The sequence below is a fragment of the Gymnoscopelus microlampas genome (assembly GCF_963454915.1).
Source record: "Gymnoscopelus microlampas genome assembly, chromosome: 8".
In the NCBI taxonomy this organism is placed as follows: Eukaryota; Metazoa; Chordata; class Actinopteri; order Myctophiformes; family Myctophidae; genus Gymnoscopelus; species Gymnoscopelus microlampas.
In genome coordinates this window covers 43,368,376-43,386,284 of record NC_139945.1, presented here as the reverse complement: position 1 = coordinate 43,386,284, position 17,909 = coordinate 43,368,376, and the positions used below count along the sequence as shown (strand labels likewise).

Below are 17,909 nucleotides of genomic sequence, written 5' to 3'. Positions count from 1 at the left end.
GCTTCTTGAGTACAGTACTTGAGTAAATGTTCATAGTTACTTTCCACCACTGCTCAACAGCAGAAGGAGGTGGTAAATTATGTATCATACAGTAACACCTGTATATCCTATGCCAAACATTGAAACTAATCTTGTTGTTTTTCATTGTAATTGTTTTAATAAGGGTGTCTTTCTTATTGTTTTCTTTACTCTGTTCCTTGCTTGCTTTTCCAGTACACAACCTGAGGCTGTTTTTATATTATGTTCTTATTTCAATATTATGATTTTGCTATGCTTTTTGTAATCTCGGCATCATTGGAAATGAGGTCCTACCCTCAATGTATTTCCGTGAAAATAAATAAAGGTTGAATGAATGAATGAGAACCCCTGGTGTGTGTTACATTATAACTCTATGCACACTTTCTGTGCAGATTACTAAACTGAGCTGTAGCAACAGCAAAGCAGAAGACATGAATAGACAGATTAGTTACAGCTCCCTCTTCTGGCACGGAATGGTAATGATAATACTCAAGGATGAATCATCATCTTCGAAGTGCTTGCTTTTGAAAATGACCAATTTCATTTTAGATGCAATTTTATTCAGAAAGGACAATCCACACATCAGGTATAGACTTGACTGCTTTTGGTATCAGAAAGCAATTATTGTCGATACAACAGGAATACAGTCAGAATGTATTACTGATGAAGTAAAGTGTACATGTTCATCTTTTCCCGCCCCATCTACTTCTAAAGGCCTGAAACATCCTCATACTTTTGACTCGAGTTAACTCATTATTTTCAAGCAAGGACCCATTGTTTTCGTGTTCTTCTGCATCATGGTACACTCTCACTGTCCAGGCAGCAGTGCTGAGCCATTGCCTTTATCCACGTCCACCCATGTCAAAGAGGATTAGCTGTACAGTACTTGAAGCTTAGCTTAGTTACCTCAAATAAGGATAAGGGTAAGGAGAGGTCCTCTGTGTACAGTGGCCATCTGTCTGCCAAGTGCAGAGCTAAGTGCAGCTCTTCACACACGCTGCTGTAAATGGAGGAAACGATTGAGGTGGATGTATTAATTTACCCCGATGAAATACGGCTTGCTACACCAGAAGCTATCAGGGAATGGGAACTCGAGGCTTTAAGCCAGTTGTCTATACCCACCGCAAGACTCTTTGTTGCTCTCTACCCATACAACCCAGCTGCAATGTCTCCAAACCCTGAAACGGCTGCAGAAGAACTGCCGTTTGTACCCGGCCAGATAATCAAGGTAAAGAATTTTGGGTGTCTCTCTCTCTGTACCCAGTTGTTATGAATGCAGTGCAACGCTTTGTGTAGTAGTAACCTTTCATATTTTTGGTTTGAAACTTATAGGCATCGTCGTACAGTTCTGCTATTTAGTCACCTGCTTAGATGATGAGTTTAAAACTTCTCTTCCAAGACGCTTAATGGTGTTTCCTGTTTGGTGTGTGTGTGTGTGTGTGTGTGTGTGTGTGTGTGTGTGTGTGTGTGTGTGTGTGTGTGTGTGTGTGTGTGTGTGTGTGTGTGTGTGTGTGTGTGTGTGTTTGTGCGTGTGCGTGTGCGTGTGTAGGCCCTACTTGATGTGTAAAGCCTATATGTGGGTTTTCTCATTTCCTGTCAACTGGTTGATGCTAACCTGCTCCTTTTTCATTCACCCTGCACACGCACGCACGCACGCACGCACGCACGCACGCACACACACACACACACACACACACACACACACACACACACACACACACACACACACACACACACACACACACACACACACACACACACACACACACACACACACACACACACATATAGAATAAAGAATAGAATAAAGAAATCAACCATGTGTACATTTGCTAGGTGTTTGGAGATCAAGATTGTGATGGGTTCTATCATGGTGAGTCCGGAGGCCTGTCTGGTTATGTGCCAAGTAACATGGTGGCTGAAGTCCCAGTGGACGATGAGTATCTCAAGCAACTGCTCGTACAGCAGGGATTCCTTCCTATGGAAAACACAGGTAAACTATCGCCCCATTTTTTACAAAGGAATATTGGTGTCGCACAGAGAATAACAGCTAAGCAATATTGCGCACTATTGTACAATGGCATCCATAAACTCAAGGTGGAGTTCATCTAAAATGTTTATTACAGAAATGGCAATTTCTTTCCTGATATTGCAAAACAAAAATATGTACTGTATTGTTGACCCACAGGTGGATCGGATTTAGATCTGACTGATGCAGCCAACACTCCTGATGAGTTGGTTGTTCGCAGAATGGTGGCCATATTTGATTATGATCCATGGGAGAGTTCTCCCAACGTGGACAGTGAAGTAAGCAAGCATTACATGATAAAGCCTCTTGGATAACCACGTCCTGTTTTCACTATGGTTCCAGCCAGGGTTTGAGTTGCCGGGGGATGCTTTTGATATCCCCCTGGCACCCTCTGGTCATTCATTTTTATGGCTGATACAGTATACATTTGACCCCTGCATCTGGTCAGACTGAATTATACCCAGAAATACACGCATTTCCTTTTGGGAAATGTAGGCTGTCTGATATGTTTAATTTTTACAGTATGTTTGATAATATCAGAAGTTAACAATTAAAAAGAAATGTGTGTTAACCACATTAACCCTGGCATTTAGGCAGATTTGTAAAACTAAATATGTTTAATTAAAAAATTGTGAACTTAGTAGATCTACAAGCTCACAATGCTCTGTGATGCAAGGCGTTGAGAGATTGTAGATTGGCCATTTTCGCTATATGCCGTACAAAGTATTAAGTTTTTTTTCCCCATTTTTTTTTAAATTATTAAAACAAGTATTTTGTGTCAGTCTTTGAATAAAGTACTCAGTACTCATTTCTTGTAGGTAGAGCTTTCCTTTCGTGCCGGAGATGTCATATATGTGTTTGGTAATGTGGATCAAGATGGCTTCTATCATGTAAGTAACTCAATAATTGTGTTGACTGCTAACCAGTTTTTAAATCCTAGATTTCTCATCAACTTAATATCTGATTATGTCATACAATTCAATTTAGGGCGATCTTCATGGACGACAGGGCCTGGTGCCATCAAACTTCCTGGAAGCCCTACCATGGAATTAGTGTTACCAATGAGTTATTATCCCCCCTCCCCCCTTATCTTTTTGTGTGGCGGTTTATCTGTGGTGATAGATCAGCCCAACATTACATGATTATTACTTTTAAATGCAGACAAACTCAACCCATACACTTGTGAGATACATCTTTATTCAGAAAGCACAGATAAATGGTAACATTTCAGCGTGTATGACCTTCAACAAATGTACAGCTCTCTTTTTTTTAGCTACACACATTTTTATATTTTATTTTCTGAGTCACCTTTCATACTGTATGAGCCAAAAGTTATGAATATAACATGTAATGTCAGCCAGATATGATCTGATATTTAACAGTTATTCCTGATAACAACAGCTAGGTTATGTTAGCCTTAAAAGCCCACTTGTAAGTCTCAGATGTTTGCTGACCATGACTGTAGAATGTCTATAATTGCCTTATTTACGTATTTGTACATTTCATAACCTCTGATTATAGTCTTTGCATTTTTATTTTATCAAGAAAAATGTGAAACTTTTGATATAAAAGCTTTATAGAAGTTTATATTGTAAATATGCAACAAACATTGTTTGAAGCCAATAACAATAAACGTATCCATGGATGTATGAAAAATGGAAATACAAAAATACAAATAAAGGGTCTTATTTTTTGAGAACTTTGTAATTGTTCTAGATTTTTTGTCTGAATATAGAAGGTTGTCCGTATAATTTTGGTCTATATGATACTTGTACAGCTATGCCGCTTGTCTGTATGAATTTTGCTACATAATTGTCCTACAATAAGCAAAAATATTCCAGCTTTGTCAGATCAATATTCGATGGATAAATACAACAGATGATTGAACTGACAACAACTACAGGACAATAAATCCGTTTTTCAAAATGGTCAGCAGTTAAAAAGAAAATAAAAAATCCTTGTGAGTACTTGAATGGTGTTGGAGGCCTCCATCTTTGAATTCCCTCAGTAGCCAACAGTATACTCATCCATAAAGTAGGAAACACTACACTGTATAGAGAAGTTTAGTAGTGCTTTCAACTTTATGGGTGACAATACTGTACATCAGTAGACTGGTCTCTCCAAAGGGCAGGTTGTAACAACTGGCTTGCTGAATTATTCTGGCAAATGAAGTTTGAGACAAGGACAAGTAGAGTATGCAAAATATAGTGAAAGTAGACTTTCACTCTCTATGACAACATTGTGATAGCTCCTTAACAAAATGTTAATACAATACATAATTGAAGCACAGATCAAGGCATTTCATCGGCATATACAATTATAAACGTATATAATAAGGAAAAACAATACATTGTCCAAAGAAAGCTACTAAGTTTAAACTTGTGTACGGGTCTTACCAGCTTCTTGACTCCCCAGAGGAAAGAGAACCCAGAAGTGAGTGTGATCTTTATATTAACCCTGTCTCACCCACGTGGTTTACACAGGAAAAGGTCTAACAGTCTGTTCTCACACACACACACACACACACACACACACACACACACACACACACACACACACACACACACACACACACACACACACACACACACACACACACACACACACACACACACACACACACACACACATACACACACACACTTACAGACGGCACAGTTGCAGAGAAGATTGCGAAGATTGCGTTCCCCTTTTAAGGTCATGTCGTTACAAGACAACACCTGTTTTTACAGAGAAGTAAAAAGAAAAAAAAAAGAAAGAAACATTATCCATTTCAACTATAACAGATATGGACAGTAACTACACCCAAAACTCTTTTTGATGTTACTGTATGTGTCATAATTTGTTAGCAGTGTCCCCAAATATATCTGAATTACAAGACAAGTTTATTTGTATAGCACATTTAACAAGCAGGCAGTTCAATGTGTTTTACATAAAACATCACGCCTGGAAAAATAACAATAAAATTACAATGCATAAGTAACGATTAAAAGGACATTTGAATATCACACTATTGAGACATAACTGTATGCTTCCATGCTGGCAAAACACTCAGCAATGATAGCTACTCAATCTGTATGTTGACCACTGTATGTCTACCTCTGCAAAATATATAATGATGATTACGCATCAAATAAATGATGGTGAAGCAAAGACATCTCATTTACATTTCTGAATACTCATTCAGAGATAGTCTGCTGACTGGGGGTGGGTGTGGGTGGTGATGGTGGTAGTGGTGATGATGGTGGAGGGATTGGGGGAAGGGGGGTTCATTTAAGTTTCTTCTCCGTCCCAGCAGTAGATGTGCAATATATGCATGCAACAACAGAAACTTCACAAATAGAATAGACATAGGCCTGTGTCCTCTGTTGTCAAGACAACCCAAACCTCAGAGCCACACCAGTGGAATAAGAGGAAGTGGGGGATGGGTGGCGTGCACAAAACTGAGAAAAGACCTTGTGAAAACAATACTGATCTGACAAGAGTGGGCTGTTGGCGATAGATTGCTGTAGGTTGCAAGTGTTGCAACTGTTGCATTGTTGATCATTATCTTAGCTTGCCTCATATGTTGCATAGTGACAAAATTACTGCACCCTCTCCCCAAACACACAATGTTAATAAATAGATAAATACCAATAATGAGTTTACATCTATCTTTCCCTGATAAAGCAAGGGTAGTGCTATGTTGCATTGTCTAGCATGACTGTGCAGCATGCAGATTATCTCCCTAGATCACCCAGACAGGGACTCTACTTGGATCAGATGTCTATTTCTGTGTAAAGAATCTCCTCCTGTACTTAAGGTGATATAGATAGCGTCCGTGTCCCAAAACAAGTACAGCTTCAAGTGAAATCACTGGGTATAATCCTCACAGGTCATTGGACTAGGGTTGATTGTATTATCTTATTATCTTTGATCTTTAGCTGGCAAACAAGCCACTTGTTCGTATACAGTTCTGTAAACCCTTAAGGCCTTATAATAGCATATTTTTACATGTCCTTTGAGAAATGTAATGTGTATAGGGAAGCTTTTCCACACAAAAGGCCTGGTTCTAAGTGGTGCTAAAGTGGGCTAAGGCTCCCTGAGATGAGATATCAATCCCTCTATACAAATACACAGGGGGGGCTGTATCATTTAATAATAATAATAATAATAATAATAATGAATTGCATTTTTCTAAGTACTACAACGGTTCATTCATTCATACAGGGCATTGGGAGGCAGCGAACAGTCAACACCAGCGTGCTCACTTTTCCCACACTAATAGTGGCAAGCTAGCGCCGGCCGACTCATTGGAGGCAATGTAGGTTTCAGTGTCTTGCCCAAGGACACTCCAACATGTGGACAGGAGGAGCCGGGATTCGAACCGCCGACCCACGGATCATTGGACGACCTGCACTACCTCCTGAGCCACAGCTGCCCAATTTACTGAATCTAGGCAAAGACGTGGTGGTGTACATCTATTTTAAAAGGATTAGTGTTGCATTCATTATATAGGCATATTACTGGATTGGTCAGTCACTCTAATCACAATTAATTTCAAATGCTTTATGAAGCTGCTTCATTTGCCTTCATATCAGCCCGGACCCAACTCTATGCTACCAAGGACATTTTAAGTCCTAATAGATTTAAGCTAACAAAGTTAGCATTAGTAATAATGAAATCTTTACAATCCGGCCAAGCTTGCTTCACTACTGTTTGTCATGGAAAATGCTGTGGCCCATGTATACTAAAACATCATGAGGGAAAAAAATGTTATTTATTGATTCAGCATTTTTTTGTATCATCTATATTGGTGTTAAAACTAGAGATCTTGGTCTGTGCAATTCCATCTGTATGTGGTGGTTATGTCTTTGACATGCAGGCAGACCTCATTGTTGCCAAATATCAACATTGTGAAATTTGCAGATAACACCGCAATGACTGGACTGATAAATGATAAAGAATGAGGATGCCTGTAGCTATTGGAAGGAGGTGAGCGACCTATCCATATGGTGGCAAGACAACCTCTCCCTAAATGGTGAGAAAACAAAGGACATAATAGTTGATTTTAGAAAATCCAAGAGTTCAGACACCAGTTTGCAAAAATGGTGTTCCTGTTGACATTGTGAAGAACTTTATAATGATTGTGCTAAGAATTAATTATTATTATTAATAATAATAACATTATTATGAAGAGGTTTTTAGGCATTGAGATCAAATGCATTGTTAAGATCAATTTCTACCACTCTACCGTAGAGATCAAATGGCTACAAAAATCATAGGAACATCGGCCACTGCTCATCATGGAGGACACCAGCGACCCAGTACATGGTAGCCTCGGTCCCAGCCTCACTTATCTGCGAAAAGAAGAGAGTACATGGTCTGTTCTCTCTCCTTCCCTCAGGGAAACATTAGAACATTGGAGGAGCTCGGACCAGCCACCTAAAGACAGTTTTACCCTTAGGCGGTTAGAGTAATGAACAATACTTGAACAGCGCTTACACTGGATTTATGTCATTGTGGATCTGATCTAATTTTACATATCTGACCAGGTGCCGTGGCTCCTTTTAAGGGCCATCCACACAATTGGTGTGGACAGACCTAAACTCTTGGTGTCAGGTGTGTTTAGGTTTCTGAGAAAGAAGTTATTTAAGAAAACTGAATATGCACACACTGCCATAGTTTAGCATTTATTGAAATATTGCATTTCAATAAATGTTTAGCATGTGTATGACACCGTGCTGTGCAGGTACTCACTTACCCTTTTTTCTCCCCAATTTAGTCGTTATGGCAATTAATTCCTCCCCACACACAATGTTTGTGTGTTATCACTACTGTTGTATCCTACTGACTCAACTGCCAGCAAGGAGCCCCCACCGGGAGGACGTAGAGCCTTCATTCTACTCCTCCCGACCAACACTCCCTGCCGACAGGTGCCACCCCAGCCTATAGGATTACATGCAGTGATCTCACCCTCCCTGCCCGGTTTCCCTCCCCGAACACGGGCCAATTGTGTTCGTAAAGACGCTTGACAAAGCCCGATGCAAGATGGTGGATTTGAACCCACAACCTCCCTGGTGGTGGGAAGGCACTTTACCAATGTGCTACCCGAACCCGATTCACATTTCTTATAAGAATTACATAATACAGTAATGTAGAGTAAGTAAACAATTTATATGGGTTCCATAAATGTATGACAAATAGGAGAGGTAGCCTTCAAGTGTGCTCTATATGCAACTGGCCTGCTATGACTTCAAACTAACCTGACCATGACTGGCAATTCCCAGTGTTGTGTCTTCTCATCTGTCCATGTACAACTCAAAACCCCTCTTTCTTTCTAACATGTTTTGAGTCAGAGTCGCATCAGTTCATGTTGATCGGTGGGTTTTTATTTGCAACAAGAGATTAGAACATTGAAACATTGAAACCACAAGTATCTCTGTTGTTCACAGAATTAGCCTACTGTGCTGCCTCTCAGATGAGTGCAGTAGTAACTTCTAGGTGAGCTGTCAACAGTTAGCCAGGCTTATACACTACTGCTACACTGTGGTTTATGCTGGAACTGACACCAACTTATGTCAACAAGATCCACGTAGCTGTTGTTTGAATGTGAATGGATACTCAGAGCTGTATTGATAACTTTACAACAGTGTATGTGGTGTGTGTGTGTGTGTGTGTGTGTGTGTGTGTGTGTGTGTGTGTGTGTGTGTGTGTGTGTGTGTGTGTGTGTGTGTGTGTGTGTGTGTGTGTGTGTGTGTATGTGCACGCGCACGCACGTGTTGTTTTTTGATTATACCTCAAGGTGTTTGTACTATTTATTGTCACAACTTATTTTTCGATTGATTGACATAGTGTTCTAGGAAATTGAAAACACTCCTGAGTGTTTAAGTTATTTAAATCGTGGTAATTTTGAACATACAAAATTGGACAAAATGCATTCTCTTCATCTTGACAAACCCATAATAATTGATGGTACACTTTACACTATGATTTTCATTGTTGAAACTGAACAATGCCATGTTTACATGGCATGAAATGAGAATTATATTACATCACATTTCACTGTACTGCATGGTCAACTTTCAGCTCTTAATGTGCACGAAATATCCAATGGTTGCCAAAACTGAAGCGCTGAATAATGTAGAGCTAACTGAAGCAACATGTCCTTCAGAATAATACACATGCCTGCCATTCAAGGGTTGCACCGGTCGATATATTTCTGCCATTTGCATGCCATTAGCAAACTGAAGCTCGGAGAATGCAGCAAGCTGTGAAAACAAATAAGTAGATATCATTAAAATCAGATAATAATCAAAGTACACAGAGTAAACTAATAAAGAGGCGCAATTTATATGCTTGTTTAAAAGAGTCAAAGTTCTGCTTTAGAATGAGGAGAGGATTGCATGAAAAGCACCTGTTCTCTGCTGAGTCGAATGGGGTTTTCAAACACTGTCCAAATGAGAGCTTCGTCACAATTTGGCGTTGTAAGGGAGCCTTGGTAGCGAAAGTATCTTGAACTGTCATTCAGTGGTGGAAGGAGCATGTCTAAGGACACACCACTAATAGTAGTGTTGCCAGCTGAATTCAGAAATAACAAATTACTAAAGTCACCTTTTTGCATGTTCAGATTGACAGTTCTATTGCTATCTTATTAATTAGTTATTACTTTATTATTGTAGATGTGTGAATAGATGTTTTATTGCATTGTAAAACAATAAATACTCACCAGTTGCACTTTACCCCAACAGCAGAATAAACATTGACATTGTTTGTCCCATCAGATTATGATACACAATAATGATAGATAGATAACGGTAGATATGACTTACTAGGATGTTTAAGTTCTTCCAGAGCATCTATGATGGGGTCGTATTTCTTATTCGAGCTCTCAGATTCCTGAAATTGTGTATAAGATTAAACTTAAACATAAACCAGTCTTGGCAAATTGAAATCACATGTTTGTACATTACAACAATAAATTACAATGTTACAACAATAAATGTGAAGAGAGTGAATAGGGTGTGCTCTGTTTTAGTGGTTAGTCATCAGGTTGGGCCTTGAGTAGTAGTAGCAGAAGTGGTATAACAAAGTAGCAATGTATAAATACTCTGTTAGTTAAAGGCCTGTATTGAACATTTTATTTGAGAAGTACAATTGTATTGGCATCAAAATATACTTATAGTAGCAGAAGTATACTCATTATGCAGAATGTCCCAAAGTTTTTTCAAAGGTTTTTAAAATATGTCCAAATCTTTCAATAACACCATATCTACAAGTTCACAATGCTTGAGCTTGTAGATGTTATGTTATTTGCTATGTTCAAATATGAGTATAAAATGGGGCTTAATGGATATTTTGTAATAATAATCTAAATACAAAGTAACTAGTAACAAAAGTTTTCAAATAATAGTAGTGGAGTATAAAGTACAATGAGTGTTTCTAGAGTAGAAGTACAAAGTATTGAAAAATAACATACTCAAGTAAAGTATATTACCTCACAATTTTAAAGTAAAGTATAAGAATCGAGTAGAAGAATAAGTACTGAAATAAGTTGTATTTAAGTACAGTATTGAGTAAATGTACTTAGTTACTTTCCACCACTGATTAGTAGTAGTAGTAGTAGTAATAGTAGTAGTAGTAGTAGTAGTAGTACAACAGTAGTAGTATTGTTTTTCAATGAAAGAAAACCAAACAGAGACAGCACCTGGTAGAAAAATCCAAGCACTGCAACACCTGTGCGGTCTCCCAGAGCTTCAGGTATAGAGTTGTATTCTTCTTTTACATGGACAATATGAATCTAGTATAAATGGCATAAGATGAAGATCATTAATGACTTATTTCTTCAGATTGAATAAATAAATATTTCTGTTTGTATTTGTATAAATTCAATGGCGGTTTTATATCACATTTTGTCTTCTGGTCTAATGGGTGCGGGACCAGGTACCTCCATTGGAAAGCGTTCTCCATCGATGGTGTGTTCTGAGCCCCAATGTAGATGAAGTTGCATTGCCTTGTATGTTGCTGTCAGATTTCCACCTTTGATCGTTGCAGCAACAGGAAGGTCCACTTCAACTACGATGAAATTCAAGTCATAAAAGATGAGAAATCTTTAATCAGAGCCGCCATGTGAACTTAAAAGACTAATGAGGACATTAAAAAGGTGAGCAGTATAGATAATTTGGGTAAGCATTTTTTAAGTTGATGTGGCTCATACAGTGTGATAAACTCTTTATACATTTTTATACTCATGCTATTTTGACCAATTCTACATATTTCCCTTGAATTATTGCATAAATTGTATGAAATGTGCTATATATTTTAACCACATTTTGGGCAAATATTTCTTACATGTTTTTAGATAAATAAACAAATTCAAAAATAGCATAGAAAAGAATACATCACAATGTGATACGTTGAGCCTGTACTGTACATCAGCTATTTTTGCTATTTCTTGACAAATTATATAGGGCTAATAAATACACACAAACATTGATATAAATATATTTTCTTTGTAAGATACCATTGTGCCCGGTGTTTTTAATTACACCACGAAACATGTCTTGATAGCCAGTGAATTGGAATGGAGAGAGAAGCTCATCTGTCCTCATTTTCCTTGTGACAATGTTTATTGGAGACTGGAACATTCCGTCACATTGCTTTGACACCACTGGCCACCTATCAGGTTCTGGGCAACAAACAAGAAAGAACTGAACACAATTGTAAAGGCATTTAGCGTACTTTAAAATGTATGTGTCAAGACCTCTGGATTCTAGCTGTTAGATGCCTATGTATGCATTAATTGATTTTTACCTGTGCAAGTGCTGTTGCATGTATACTGGGACTCATAGCACCAGTCTATTACAGATGGATAGAAATTGGTCAAGTTACTCACACATCAGAAATACATGTGCAGTAGGAATAAGACAAATTCGTTTTTTATATTTTCTACTACTTTAATTTATAAAACAATTGAGGTAACTCCTTTGCTATATGCTAAATTATTGAGTTTTCCCTGATGTGATGGGCACAAGAAAGAACAGTGTCAATCAAACTATAATGTATTGAATTTCCATGTTCCAATAATGTATTCTCTTCTCAATACTTGTCTATAGAGATGTCAACCGGCCACAAAAAACACCCTGCAAAACCGGAAACCCTCTAACACTCAGCCATCATACAGTCGATCAGCCTGACCTCTCTCCAGGCCAGATGTGATTCCCACTGGTACACCCTGATTTACAAAAAACTCACTGGACACACTTTGGTCACAAACTGTCCACATCTACTGGCAGTCTCAGATCTAATTGCCAAATCTGTCCCAAATACCAACTCCTTTTGGGACAGAGCACTTCCACTCTGCTGGTGCAACAGTCTAGAATGGTCTCAACAAAACCCTACAGAGTTTGTTGACTTGGCTGCCTATAGCCAATTGAAGTTTTTTTCCTTTTCTGTAACTGTTAACTAGACAATATTATACAAGAGAATTGTCACTATTGTAAAAGAGAATGCAATCTACATGATGCCCAAAAAAAGTGAAAGTGATGCAACAGTGAGTGCAATCTAGCCAACACCAACTTACCGGCTCCTGAAATCTTCACCAGAGTTGCACAGACAAATAAAGTAAATGTAATCATTGCTATTGTATTTTACTTGTCTACCTGAATTAAAATGTCATCATGCTGTCAGGACAGACCAACTTATATTGAACTGTTGTAACACAGATGTGCCTACCTGTTAATCCCACCCACTTTATTTATTTGAATAGTTATTTATCCATTTATTATAGCCCTGGACAACAAAGGAAAGTAGTAGATAGTAGCTATCTTACAAAAGCCTTTATGTCTTATCAAAGAACTGTTTGTCTCTGATCTAGTCAATAAAAGTGGAAGCTCCACCTCTTTTTAAGATTGAAGATTCAACTAATTTATTTGGCATGCTCAAGTATGTGTGTGAAAGTGTGGACTGCTCTGCCAGACTGTGCTAACAATATAAATGAACAAACACAAAAATATATAATAAACCACAGGGTTAGGGTTATATGGCTATAATATGACTAAACCAAGCAGTAATAAGTTAAGTAGCCTTATAACTTGATAAAGTGTAAAGAGTATCATGTGTGTAAAGTGTATGTCAGTATGTACAGTGTGCACAGTGTAGAGAATTTTGAATGACCATAGCCTACAGCCAGGATGTGTCAGTAAAATATGTGAGGTTGGACTGACATAGATTCAAGTAAGCCTGAAGATGAAGTAGGCTAGTTAAATGATAGCGTTTGAGACGAAGTAGGCCTATCTGGGTAAAAGAGTGGGCACTAAGGAAGAGTGGGCAGAATGTAAAATATTTGGAAAATGGTCTTAATGTAAAATATGATTAGAACATGCTTGAACTTTCGACAATTAAGGTCTCATCTATGCTTTCTTCTCTTGTACATATTTTTCACTCTTATACCAGTAACCTGTAAACTGATTGTATGACATTCTGTATAGTAGTGTGTATATCTGTCTGTCTCTTATATGTCATCATGATTTGTGTGCGTGGGGATCTCATCTTAAACAAGCTCAGTGCTTAATGAGTCTTCCAGTTTAGTAGACCTTGCATTGTGAATTTGTACTTCAATGTACTGTTATTCTCATGTCTTACTAAATAAAGTACATCAATCAATACAAAAGTTGTATCATTTTGGGTATAAACGAGAAGTTGAAGGATACTTTTAAGTCTGATAATGACGGACAGTGCATGTTCATTTTGGACAAAAAAAGCCAATTTTACATCTCTTCCTTAGTGCCCACTCTTGAATCCTCAGCCAGGACCCATCCTGGTTCTCATACATTTCCATGTTAAGAAGAACTCCCAAATTGTATTTGTATTTAGCCGTGGACTAACTGTGTAGCTACATCGCTACACATCCGTAGCACATCATGTACTAGAATTCTTAGAACTTACATAAAAGAGCACAACAGGCGAGTTTTGAGTGCATTTCATCCATCATATGCCATCCATTTGTAGCTATTTCTTTTGTAGCTGTTATCCATTACACGAAAGAAAGATTTCTCCTTCTGCATCAGCATCCATTAGCTTTTGAAGGGATTTTGTCCATCTTCCATCTGCTACAGCCATGGTTCTCAAAGTGGGGTCCGGGGACCCCCAGGGGTACTTGAGGGGGTTCCAGGGGGTACCCAGCTAAATGATGGACAGGAACCAAATGGACCCTTGTGGGTCTGTAACTCTGAGAGTGTACAAATGGAACCAAATTAAATTAACATTGATTTTACAATATAAATTGGGGGTCCCAGAGGTATAAATGCCATTAAATGGGGGTCCGTAGCCTTAATGCATGTTAAACTGAGGGGTCCTTGCAATTAAAATGGATTAGAATCACTGCTAGAGCCGTAAAAAATCTTCTCTTATGGGGGTCCCTGGCATATATTTTGAAATGGGGGTCCGCGGGCTAATAAGTGTCAATTTGGGGTTCCTTACATGAAAAAGTTTGAGAACCACTGTGCTACAGTACATCTTCGTCCACTTTTACACAGTATGTTTCAAGGACCATGCAGAGGACATTATAAAGAACTGGAACAGAAATGATACTATCAAACATCAAAAGGCATAAATGCAGTATGAAGCAGGCCCTAATAATTTACCATAATGGACATAATATGACCATTGTTGTCATTTTACAATTGTGGCCCACTGCCTAATCTAGTTGAATACCACTGCTATAGGCCTATCTTTAAAATAAAATAGGGTTAAAGTTCATACTAAGTTAACTGATTTAGCTGGGAGGCCCCTGGAACCCCCTCAAAGAGCCCCTGGGGGTCCTCATAAGACCATTGTCCATCTTACTCTTCCTGTTACCCTGGATCATGCGGCTCGCCTCGCTCGTACGTAGGCACAATTTAAGCTCCGTCGCATGACGGCGTCGCACGTCGAACATAGCAGATCTACAAGCTCACAAGTTGTGTGAGCTTGTGAGCTTGTAGGTCTGTTATTTTAGATGCAGCTCTGCCAAGACCCGCCTACTAGCCTACGACATGCTATTGCTAGAAGCGCTGAGCGCTGGGATTGGCCATCATTTATCACGTGGTGCGGTGGTGGTGGGCGTTATGTTATGGTAGGCTGTCCGGTCCGTCTGTCTGTTCAAAGTGCGTTTGACAGCCTCTCTCAGCAAAGTTTTCAGATGTCAACAGCTTGACTCCCTGGTCACAATATTGTATTGTTTTTTCGCTACAATCAGTGATGCTATGCTCATTTGAGAAGTGGTTGCACTCTCTATTTTAATGACGTGACGCGCACGTCGCTTAACACCTACAGTACAGGTCACACAATGGACAATTGATATGCATATAGGCTAATTCTTATGTTAATGTACCGCGTGAGTCGGGAGCCTTTGTAAACTTTGATGAAGTGTGAATTTAAAGTAGTTTTAAATCTATGCGTGTGCCTGCACGTCCCCCTGGCCAAATAAGTGGTTGCACGGCGTGCAACCGCGTCCACTGAGCATTGCACCCCTGGCTACAATGGATCGCTGGAAAGGCAGAGTGGCTCTTGTGACCGGTGCTATCTCCAAGGAGCTTGTTCAACACGGCATGAGAGTCGTAGGCTGCGCTAGGGACGTCCAGAAAGTAGAGGTGTGCTCCAGATTGAAACTGAAACGGTCTATCATTATACAGATATTTCATTGTATTGATAAATAATGTTTGTTTCAGTGTTTCAAACCGAAACAGCCACTATTACACGGGGTATCTCATTTTAAATAAGACAAGTGCTTTTATGCGCGATCCAGTTTAGAGGACATTGTATTGTGAATTGTACTTCCATGTACTGTTACCATGCCTTTCTAAATAAAGTATTTAATCAATCAATCAATCAATCACACATGCTGGAATCCAGCTCACATTGCCTATTAATGTAACTTCGTTGCATCCTGATGTCACTGGCTGCTGTTTGCAGGTTGTTGAGGTTTCAACTTTCAAAAAAGGTTCTGTGTAACAGGCAGCTCTGGCAACAAGTACTGATTATGGCTCTGAAACCAACTACCTCGTCATTTCAGAAACTGGCAGCAGAGTGTGTAAATGCAGGCTACAGTGGTACTCTGGTTCCCTTCAAGTGTGACCTGTCCAATGAAGATGAGATTCTGTCCATGTTCTCTACCATTAAAGCCCAACACCAGGGTGTGGATGTCTGCATCAACAATGCTGGCTTGGCTCACCCAGAACCACTGTTAAGTGGTAAAACCAGTTGCTGGAGAAACATGACAGATGTAAGGTTTATTTTATTGATGTATTCATTCATTCATTCATTTATTGATATCATCCACCATGTGGAATGTTTTACAAACACAGGATATGATGTTATTACCCAAAGTGCCATGGGCTCTGCATGGCATTAGACATTTCACCATGTGGAATGTCTAATGCATCCTCTGGAACTTGGCAGTAATCAATTATGGGAGATTGTGTGTCCCAGTCCTGATCATATGATATTGTTGCAGGTGAATGTCATTGCTTTGTCTATATGCGTCCGTGAAGCATATCAGTCAATGAAAGAGAGAAATGTTGATGATGGGCACATCATAAACATAAACAGGTAATGTTCGAGTTACTTTCAGGTCATGTGTACAGCCATCTCTGGTTAATCAACACCCTTAAGTCAAATGAATGTCACATGATTGTTACAATATTGTTTACAGGTTAAGCATAATGTAGTATGTGAGGCAATACCAGTGTTAGGCCCACACAGATTTTGGCATTTAGGGGCCTGTGGCAGTGATACTACTGTGCCAATACATTTTTGGTGTAATCCATTCTCTCTGTTGCAGCATGAGTGGACATCGTGTAGTTCACAATGCTGACACACACTTCTACACTGCTACCAAATATGCAGTGACTGCCCTAACAGAGGCCCTACGACAAGAACTTCGTGAAGCAAAGACGCATATAAGAGCGACAGTAAGATACCCTGTCTTTGTTCTAAAGTGTTCATTGAACATATTTCAAAACACATACATAACCATCATGCTAAATGTGCTGCAATCTGAGTCATTAAGCCTATAGGTTTAGATTAATCTGTATTAAAAAAGTGTTTATAACTGTTTATTGATAGTGCACCACCATGTATTAAGTAAAATAAGTATGCTCATTGCAACAGTCAATTTCCTTTGCAGTGTATATCTCCTGGTTTAGTTGAGACTGAATTTGCTTTTCGGATGCACAGCCTCAGCCCTGAGAAGGCTGTTTCACAGTATGCAAGTCTAAAGGTGACATATTCCATACATCTGTTTGGTCTAAAAACAATTGCACAAATGTAACAACTATAATCTAAACATTGTGAGGTTTTAGCCTTCCCAAAACAGTGTCTTGTTTATTCTCTTAGTGTTTGGAAGCCAAAGACATTTCAAGTGCTGTCACTTATGCCTTAAGTGCACCTCCACATGTGCAGGTATACACAATCACTTTGTTTCATGTTGCCTTCATTGCTTTATGCAGTGTGAGATACTGTATGTTTTTGCATAAATGTGTATTTAATATTAATGGTTGTTCAGTAATAGTTTGCAAACATTTTGTTTGATATGTCTTTTTATAGATTGGAGACATTCAGATGAGACCGGTGGAACAGTACTTTTAGTCTGAACACCAAGACTGGACATTTGATTTGTCCTCAGCACTTTGGAATGTATTTATGACAAACACAATTTAATATGATTTACTTGAGAATCAATGTATTACCACATTATTGCTAGATTGAGTTCTACATGTACAGAACAAGTATAATACAAATCATTTCAACTGCATGTCTTGGCTAAATGATCAATAAAGAAATATTCTTTGATGTTGTTTGAGTTGTTGAAGCCTATTAAAATCAAAGCTATACATGTGCGTGT

The 17,909-nt window shown here is 38.8% G+C and overlaps 2 protein-coding genes across 2 annotated transcripts; both read left to right on the top strand.

The window, feature by feature from the left end:
- The first annotated feature begins 1,125 nt into the window (after nt 1-1,125).
- Nucleotides 1,126-4,314, top strand: LOC311050822 (RIMS-binding protein 2). The gene is made up of 5 exons (XM_084064988.1): nt 1,126-1,246; nt 1,855-2,011; nt 2,207-2,325; nt 2,866-2,937; nt 3,035-4,314. Exons 1-5 carry the CDS (start codon nt 1,184-1,186, stop codon nt 3,098-3,100), a joined length of 477 nt encoding a protein of 158 aa, XP_083921114.1. The 5' UTR covers nt 1,126-1,183; the 3' UTR covers nt 3,101-4,314.
- Nucleotides 4,315-15,546: 11,232 nt separating this feature from the next.
- LOC311050799 (dehydrogenase/reductase SDR family member 11-like) lies at nt 15,547-17,806 on the top strand (the record flags this gene model as incomplete). Its single annotated transcript, XM_084064961.1, has 7 exons — nt 15,547-15,657; nt 16,080-16,289; nt 16,521-16,615; nt 16,848-16,977; nt 17,193-17,285; nt 17,402-17,467; nt 17,612-17,806. 7 exons carry the CDS (start codon nt 15,547-15,549, stop codon nt 17,651-17,653), a joined length of 747 nt encoding a protein of 248 aa, XP_083921087.1. The 3' UTR covers nt 17,654-17,806.
- Nucleotides 17,807-17,909: the final 103 nt, after the last annotated feature.